This window comes from Rhinopithecus bieti, unplaced genomic scaffold (assembly GCF_001698545.2).
Source record: "Rhinopithecus bieti isolate Rb0 unplaced genomic scaffold, ASM169854v2 scaffold_21542, whole genome shotgun sequence".
Taxonomy (NCBI): domain Eukaryota; kingdom Metazoa; phylum Chordata; class Mammalia; order Primates; family Cercopithecidae; genus Rhinopithecus; species Rhinopithecus bieti.
In genome coordinates this window covers 2,335,875-2,345,535 of record NW_016810483.1, presented here as the reverse complement: position 1 = coordinate 2,345,535, position 9,661 = coordinate 2,335,875, and the positions used below count along the sequence as shown (strand labels likewise).

Here is a 9,661-nt window from a genome sequence, read left to right as displayed (position 1 = left end):
AACTTGCTCAAAATCAACAGATGAATGCAAAAGAAGAAAAAAAAAAAAAGGAAACTAAACAAAAAACAACCTTGGCTTTTATAAGAGAAAGTTGTTGATTTTAATCGTTTACAGAAAATAAACCTGAATTTCTCTACATATTAAAACGTGGCATTTATAAAGCCCTACTAAGATTTAAAATAGCACATGTTACATGGTATAAAATCTCTTAAATGAATAATAAAAGCCTTCAGGAAAATTCCTTTGTGGTTCCAAACAGAAACACTACAAGAGTCCATTAAAATGCTCAGTAAGTGCAAAGCAGTGCCTCATTCCCTTACTCCAAGAGTGTTTAACAGTGGGATTGCTCTGCTACAGTATAGCTAAGCCTTCAGACCACCGTAAGACTTCATTTTGGCATCAACAAGCATTTCACCTTCTGCATGGGTCCATCATGATCCCACCCCACTTTTCTTCAAAGATTCTATGTGCATGTTTTGATGGACAATGAACTTAACGAATATACCAAGAGACAACCCACCACGTCCACCCAAAGTCTTCACAGAGCTATGCCTTCTGTATAATCAACGCATACCTTGAGCAAGAGGTTGAAGGGGAAGGGCAGGCTGCCCGGGCTGAATTGTCAGAAGGCCTTGGCGCTGCAAAGACAGGAGGTGCTGCTGCTGTAACTGCTGCATCTGTAAAAGCTGCTGCTGAAAAGCCAACTGCTGGGTAGCCACCTGCTGTTGCTGTAAGAAATCAGGAAGAAAAAAATGAGATGGCCACTTCCCTAGGAAGGTTAAAAGTATGGACACTTCAAAACTCACCATCGTCAAATGCTGAGAATGGTCACTGGAGCTCAGTGGAGGGCTCCACGTCAAGGTTTAAAACGGACAGAATATACCTCCTCTGAAGAGCGGTGGGAGGTGAGTGTGTTACCTTTCTACTGCCTGCTCCCATAAATAAATAATTTGTCAATCAAACCAGCTGCCCCCCAGTTTGAAAGGCCTGAGTTTTGTCATCAAGACGTAAACTTTTAGACTTTGAAATGTTTAATTATGCACACTAGAGAGAAGACTGCATCACTCTAGTCTGAATGGGTTTGAACCCCGAACCTTTGAGGTGTAAAAGAACAAGTTGCCTCCCTCCCTGCCTGCACTGGCAGAAGCTTTTAACTACTCTGTTTATCACTTCTGACATAAATAAATGAGAAAAAATCAGACCTTTGAAGAAGAAAAACTTCATCTAATATTGTTAATTAGCCATGACAAACGATGAAATAACATTGTAAATCTTTCATAGAAACAGCCACTAGATTTTAATTACACACATTCATAATTTAGCAAACAACATCGTACTCGACTGTGAGTTTAATATGAACGACAGTCTAAGCCTCAGATGCCTTAACATGGTTTTAGTCTCAGAAACCCCCAGCTCTGGTTGCTTGTCCTGCTTCCCCCATCTGCTTTGTTCTTGAAAAGAAGGGGCTTTACGATATGATAAATATCTTTTTGTTGATTGGACGATGACAGGAGGAAAACTTTTGTTGTGTAAAACATCAATACATCATTCCTGTGTTTAGCAGGCCTTGCTTCAGCCAAAAAAATTAATGTAGATTTCCTCAGTAATTATCTGAGTGATAGAAAGAGAATACAGTGCAGTAGCACAATAAATAGAAGGAAATTATCTAATATCCTTAATCTGCTAGGAATCGTATCGAGGTGGAGGTCTTAGCCACGTTATGGCTAACAATTATAAAAGGAAAATTAACCCTTAACAAACTGTGGCATAAAAAAAAAGTTTCTTCAAGAAAAGAACAAGATGAGTGTTCCTAATTCTGAGTATGATTCAAAAGATCAGAGAGACTTTTACAACTAAAAGGACTATCCAAGCCCTTTCTGAGCTTACATGTTCTGGCTAATAACTTTACTTTACAAACAACTGCATTCACTTAACCTAACACATGACCTTGATCTGATACATCCATAAAATGGTATGTATATCAAGACCTTCTGATGCAAAGTTCAAAGAAAGAGAAAAATGGTGGTTTCCTTTCGGTCTTCATGTAGTTTATTTTACAGTAAAAACCATCATTCTCATATTAGCAACCAATTTCAGACTTACTACCATGCCACTGAGAAAGTTAATTGAGTTTCACTCCAAAAAACAAATTCTATACCACTAACAACAAAAATTTAAATAAATTTAAATGAAAAGTCAGTGTTTTCATTTTAAGAACAGCATGCATAAAATGATCCAATTGTTTTCACCCCTTCCCAAGTTATCACATTAATGTAAAACCCAATGATAGTTATATTCATGTCAAAGTGATTTTTTCACTTCTTCAACAGATATTAACTCACAACATTACAAAAAAAGGGAAGGAAGAGAAAAAAACAACATTGACACAATAAAAGATCAGGGAATTAGCTCTTCTGAAAGCAGAATATAATGGGGGGGTACAGCTGGAGGTTGGGGAGGGTGTTTCCTGTCTTACTGTAAATGAAATGTTTAAAAATTTTGTATTTATATAAAATGACTGATGCCTTTTCTGTTGTCTCTGTGGCCATCCCTAGGAAAAGCTCATGAAAGCTGTCTACGTTTGAAAAGCCAGGATATAAAAGTATACAAGGCCCATTGTCCAAAGAAAGAATTTAAAAGCAACACTGGTTGCCAAACTGCGCTCCCCACCCAGTTACCAAACACAGGATACGGGTCCATTTGTTTACTTCTCACAATTGAATGCATACAAAAAAGGTCTCCGTGCAGTCCCCTCGGCAGGTCAGTAGTCAGTGTTAAAATGCTAAAATGCCCTGATAAACCTCGCGTTTCGGATCCCCTCCCTAGAGCTGCAGTCAAAGGTCTGTTTTCCTTTCTTTGGCTACTCCCTACTGCCTAACATAAACTGTCATAACTGCCCGGGACAAACGGCCCTTTTAAAACAATCAACTTAGCCTACCTCACCCGCACAGGATGGAATCTTTTTTTGTAGCTCGATTTAAAATGAATTCTGTTGTCTATTTTCCTCACCACTTCTGTCCAATACTCACGAGCAGTCACTTCAATAGCGGCACTGGGGCTACATCCTCTTCCTCCCTACATCTCTACCTAAGAGCATGTATCTTCTTAAGGAAGGTCCTGTCTTCGTCCAACCCAATATGGAGCCAAACTTTCTCAGGGAAACATCTCAAGGCAACTTCAGCAGGGAAGGAAAAAAAAAAAAAAAAAAAAGCAAAGGTACATTGTTCTGGCCAAAGATCAGGTATCTTACTGCAGAGGTAATCAAAACAGGAAAACAAAAAGGGGGATGAAGGGGAGCCTGACAATACAAAATTATGAGCCACTAATGACTGGGGACTCAGTAAATTAACATACTTGTTCCATCTGTCAACATCCAAGTTCAAACCTTGTTAAAATCATAACCACCAGTCCACATCATGAAATTGCTACCGTGTGACTCCACCTCATTTTAGCACAAAAGGACTACCACCTGCATGATAATTCCAGGAGACTGGTCCCTACCTCAGGAAAATACGGATCTCTTAACCACTGTTACCTGGGTCTCAGATAACTCCACTGGCACCATGAATCCAAGGAGACCCATCCACTGATCTGCTGACCTCAAAGGACATTCAAAGCAACCTATTTTCTGGGTCACCTTTGCCTGGGAAGTAGATGACAAAGCATGGACCACAGCAAACCTAGCGACCTGGAGATGCAATAATGTTCCTACAACGTCTCGCTTTCTCCTTGTTTAGACACAAAGTGTTCTCCTTGCCCACCCCCACTCCCTTCCCAAACTCAGACACCACTATCATCTTTGTGCTCTGAGATGCTCTCCTTTCTGACAACAGCAATTTGGGAGAGGTAACTTTTATCCTTCTTTCCGCTGTGTAACTTTCCCCTTCACATTTCTTTATCTGCCCTCTGAGCTCATCTGAACTTTCATGTTCTCCCAGCATGCAGACGTGCATTCCAAACTATGTCTCACAGACCAAATAAGAGGTTAATAAGAAGTGGCAACAGAAAGGAAAAACACAATCCCTGGTAACTGATAAGAATGACAGTGGCAGCCCTTTTTTGTTTGTCTTCAAATATAGAGTTAAAGATCTTTAAAAAACTAAATTTTGATGCCTTTGAAAAGAAAGAAGCACAAAATAACAACAGGGGGTTATTGCCTGCAAGCCACAGGGGAGAAACTCCATAATTCTTATTCTCCCTTTTGAAGGCTGTTAGCAATCTGATTCAAAAAAGCAACAGCAGAAGGGGAAACCTCTTGAGGCTGTAACCATTTCCTGTGATCATGCATAATGTGCTTCAAAAGTGGGTTTTTACCAATTCTGTTGATCAATTGCACCTCCTTCATACCCCTTCTTTTTTCTGCTGTGTTTACATCTGATGTGACTCAATGACAAGCACTGTCTGAGACTGTGAAACAGGCCTGTCATGTTGATTTATGGGCGCATCAAACCACAACTTGTCCAAACTGAAGCTCGCAGTTCATTAATTAGAGAGTTGTGACTTTGAAGTCAGCTTTCAGACTGTGGTTTTTAACATTTGGCTTAATTTATATGCTCTTGAATGTGGATCTCTAAGGAAAAAACTGAAATTCCCTTCTTGTCTTTGAACTTCTTTTGACCGCACAATAATCATTTCTTTGTCCAGAGTGATGCCTGCAATCCCAGAGTCATTAACGCGCATTGAACTGCCACTGATGAGTAAGCCCTGCTGAATTAGAAAAACAGCCAGCAAAACAAAGCTGAGAGCCTTCTGCACAGTGATATCTCACAATTACATGCCTTCCCTCCCTGTGCCATTTCCATTTTAATTACTGTTAGTCCTTTAGATTTACATTTTAGACACTTTTTAATCTGTTCCCTTTTTTATTATAGCAGCACCCGGTAGCGCGCCACTGTACTTAAGGTTGTGTCAGCATTTTCATTAAAACACCTCCTCCCCTTCACCCCAAAACTGCCCCTACTCTGCAGGGGTTTACATCGGGCTGCTCAACAGGACTCCAGGGTGAAAACTTGGCAGGACATGGAAAACGTCCCTAATTTGTGTCCAGGGAGGCGGCAGCAAAGGGAGAATGTCTGGGTCACTCCCAGGGTGTAAAATTAGCACAGCCCGGCATCTTCACTTAGGTGAGCGACAGGGACGTCGAGTCACCTGGTAAGACTCCCTGCAAAAGAACAAAAGTGGCCACCTGCTTAGGGCTGGTGAAGAAGCTGTTAAAGTGGACGAGGTGCTGTATATAGAATTATAAATTGTGTCATCCCAAGGAGAACACTTAAACAAAAAGAATTTCAGTCCACTGTAAAAATATGAGGCGGCAAGTTAAATTGGATAACTCTGGAATGGGTAGAAAGATGTCACAATAACGCACACATGCACACAGATACTCCCACAACTGAGTCTTACCCACACAGAATTGAGTAGAAGGTGAACTGGTAACTCCCTGGAAAGGCCTTACCACGTATGGGATGAATGCTGTCAACCTTCGTGGTGTGGCATAATGCGGTAAGTTATGGACACTACCAAGCGTGGTGCATATAGAGGCTACTATGATATACTTTTCTCCCCCCATCTCAAGAAAACACAACCCAAGCTGGAGTCTTCTCTAACTTCAACTCATGCTCTCTGGTACATGCCTTTAGCAATTATATTATGTACAACTTGCATGAAGAAGTTAAACAAAAGATGTAGATGTTTAATCTTCTTCTAACGTTTTTGTTTGTTTATCCAACCTCACAAGGGGTTATTCTTCCAATGGAAAAGGCCATCACCACACACCCAAGCTCTCCGAGCTGGGGAAAAACAAACAAACAAACAAACAAACAAACAAACTGAAGTGTGCATCCAAGTAAAATTTTCCTGAAAGCACTTCACTTCCCCCAGCTCCATTCTGGCCCTCAGTTGTTACCAGGTTGCAAAAAGTAACCTGAAGACTCTGTCAATGAGACTCTCCTGATCCTCACACAGGTACACGTGCAGTGGTGTTATAAAATATGTGGCAGCAAGCAAATGGAACCCAGAAAAATCTGAGTGAAAACAGGACAATAACTCTCAGTCTGAAAGCTGAGAACCGATAGAGTCAGTTCAGTTGTGCAATCATTTAAAAGATGAATGACAGTTTAATAGCCACTAGATAGTCCTCTGGGATCTGTGGTTTGAAAGTAAAATATGTATTGTCGGTACCTCTTTAGGCTGTTTTCCAGCATGTTGTTGTTGTAAAAGTTGAAGCTGCAACTGTTCCTGTTGTTTTTTATAAAACTCTTGAAGCTGCTGCTACAAAGGAAAGAGAGGACGGTAAGTAACAGAGGGTAGCGCCAATCCACTGTCCCTTTTGGTACCATACACAAACTGTGATTTGAAAAATAGCATCCTTTTATCTGTAATGGCCTGACCTTTAGTTTGAAACTCAACAATAAATTCAGCGCACACTGACTATTCTTGGCATTATTGTTTGAAAAGTAATCTCCAAAATGAACTGATGAAAAACATACCATTTTCTACACAAACTAATTAAAATAAGGCAAAGAATGACCTTTGATAGTGCAACAAAGCTGAAATGCCCTTGCTGAGAGAGTCTGGTGAATCTCTACTGCATGCTTTCTATATGACAGGGCTGGGCACTATGCAGTGTTATTCCGTGTGTGCATGGACAGTCTGGGAGCTTCCGCTGCATCCTGTCCCTACCACCCCAGGCCAGTGACTCCCACTGCAGTAGTTCCGAATCTCATCTATTTGGTTCAGGTGGCTGTTAAGTCTGACTATTAGGTCCCCACGGTGCAATGACAACCAGAAGTTCATTTCAGTAACATCGTACGTGGAAGAAGTAAAATCAACTTTGGACCTTAAAATTAGCAAACTCCAAAATGCTTCTTTATGTTTAAAGAAAAAAAAAAATCTGTAAGCTTCTGAGTTGAAATGGGGACTTCAAGAACTGTCATATTTAAATCCACTCCCAACGTGCTCCTCATTTTGCTTTGATTCACACCATTTAGGAACCTCTGGGCTTACCAAATAAAAGAGTGTAAAGCCATGTAAGCCTAAAAGATCTTACTGCTACCAAGTCCAATTACAGCCCTGATCTCAGTCCATTGGGTACTCTCCAGGCCCAAACCCTAGTCACCATGCAGGTCTCCTCTCTTTTGGGCATGCAAAAGCACATCGATTATTCAGGGACTGGTCTGTGTCCTGCCCCACCCACGCTGCTCTACTCTTCACTGGGCAAAGAAGCTGCTCTGGTGGAGGGGAGACTGTGAATGGAGTGATGGGGGCCCCTGGGTTTTGGGGGAGACGGGCTGGAGGTGGAGGAAGGACAATTACCTGTTGAAGCATGAGGGCCTGCTGCTGCTGAAGGAGAACCTGGAGCTGCTGAGGGCTCAGCACTTGTTGCTGGAGGATCTGCTGCATTTGCTGGGGAGTGATAACTTGAGGTGTCATCATAGCCACTGACACGGGAACCTAGAATGTTAATGAAGGATAAATAGGAAGCCAGGAAATCAGAAGCACGCAGCCTCCCAGGTTCAGCGGCTGACTGCCATCAGCCTGCTTAAAGAGTTGCCCAGTTTCCCATGCAACATGTATTTATCCAGAGGGGATGCAGCAACAGATCCTATTTCATCTATCATGGAGTTTATTTTAAAGAAAGAAAAATAAAACCTTGCAGTACTGACTGGGGTTCCAGGCAGCCTTGCAAGCAGACAAAAAGGACAAACTTAATAAACCCTAACTGGAGTTAGGATACGACCATTCTCAGTTGCTTATTAACAGTGAGTTTTTGGTCAAAACCATCTGTGGGAAGTTAACCCAAACCTGAATTTTGTTTGAGGGAAGAAGACAAATGGTAACCAACACCTTTGCAGTTGGAGCCCATATGACCCACTCTGTGGACAGTGACGCTAAGAACCATCAATGAATGCTTAGACTTGCGGGAAGGGGAACCTTGGACACAGCTTCCGAACTTAAACACAGACCCTTCACATGATGCCTTTTACCCTTCCTTATTCACCCAGCATACAGATGTCTCAATTCTTTCATATTATGTGCAATACCATTAAAAGCCGCTTTCCATGACATTTCAGTGACAAACAGCTACAGTGATGAACTTGATAGCATTTCATATTTGCAACCGTTAACACGTTTCTGCACGGGCATCTTTGCAAGGAACCTGCACACTGTATCTGAAAGGATGATGTCTTGTTCAGATAAAACACTGACATTAAAATGACAGGCTGTCTTGGCCAAGGTTACACAAATTGTATTCAAGCGGATACCTAATGACAATGCTATGAATTCTGCAAGCTTTCTAGAATGTAATTTAGCTATTCAAAATAATCACTGCACTTGTGTTTAATTTGCAGACTACATGAGAACCATTTTGTCAGTCCCCGTAATGCAAGAAGACTATTTCATGAAAAATCACCCCCCCAAACAAAAAGATAAGGAAAGAAAAAACAATGAAAGTAAAGACAAAACCTGTATGTCTTCTAACCGTAATATTTAAGCATCTTACTTTTCTTTGGTTTCTAATCAAACATGTGACAGCAAGAAGCTAGAAGCAGTAAAGGATACACTTTGTTAAAAAGGATCTGCTGTCATCTCATGTATTACAATAAAAGGTAATAACATGTTTTGCACTTTGCCTGTGAGCCACTTAAAAAAAAAATCCGGCAGACAATAGCTGATCAGAAGATAAAAGAATTAAAAAATCTTTCAGGGGAGCAGTAAGCAAAAGGCAGAAATGCAGTATTAATTTTATGTAACATAATGTCTTAATATGCAGTTTATCCTGACTTTTTCACATGATTTGTCCTGTCATTTGCATAGCGAGCTCTCATTCCTAATTTCACAGTCATTATGCACTGATGTCCCGATTTCTCAGCATCACTAATTTTGATGAACTAAAAATGGTTCCTGAAGGTCAGATTCATGTACAGTGAACGTTCTCCACTGTTGTTGTGGGCATGTTTCATGTGTGCGGATGTTGATGTGCAAGTGTCGTGTGTTTGGAAAACACTGGCTAGAACATGCGAAAAATTTCATTAACCCAGCTCTGGAAGGTCATCCATGAATTCTTCCTATTCCAGTGGCCTTTTAAGTTTAGATGTAGATACACTGTAATTTAAAACAGATGGGCATGTCTGAATATTTTCATATGCAAAATGGGACAGATGTATATGAATGGATAAATTATCCTTTTAAAAAGATAATTTGTAGCACGAAATATCACCAATGATTGGAACAGTGAACTTGCATTCAGTCTAGGGCAAACACCAGGAAGACATTATCAAAACATCTAACCACCTGCAAATTAATTCCAATTAGTCTACTTTGTCTTCATACAGAAGAAACTTTTCTGATTTTTAAATATCTACTGGGTGCCAATCGGTATCCTTTGAGCTGCTAAAGCCAGCGTATCACAATAGAAGTTTACTTTTCCTTGAGAGTTGCATCATCATACGGGGAGGTTTGATTAAGCAAACAAAAGAACCATGTTTAAGGTTTCTTTTTTCCTCTGCGTTTCTTGGATGATGTACAATATAAATATTCTTGAGCCAAATTTCTGATGGTGATGAACAGGAAAACAGACAGGAATAGGGTGGTGTAAAATCTAAACTGGTGATGAACATGAACTTAACAGAGTTAGAGCAGAAAACATCATAGAAATAACGTC

The 9,661-nt window shown here is 40.6% G+C and overlaps 1 protein-coding gene across 15 annotated transcripts in view; it reads right to left on the bottom strand.

Annotated features, from left to right (window-relative positions):
- FOXP1 (forkhead box P1) overlaps positions 1 to 9,661 on the bottom strand; it is a 639,921-nt gene that overhangs the window by 90,801 nt on the left and 539,459 nt on the right. For 11 of the 15 annotated variants that reach the window (XM_017892176.1, XM_017892168.1, XM_017892164.1 and 8 more), the window contains 3 exons: positions 7,312 to 7,449; positions 6,178 to 6,267; positions 575 to 728 (listed from right to left, as the gene is read on the bottom strand). In XM_017892176.1, the coding sequence (XP_017747665.1) occupies positions 575 to 728; positions 6,178 to 6,267; positions 7,312 to 7,449 (382 nt within the window). The remainder of the gene's footprint in view (positions 1 to 574; positions 729 to 6,177; positions 6,268 to 7,311; positions 7,450 to 9,661) is intronic. The other 4 variants (XM_017892169.1, XM_017892172.1, XM_017892161.1 and 1 more) reach the window with 1 other exon arrangement.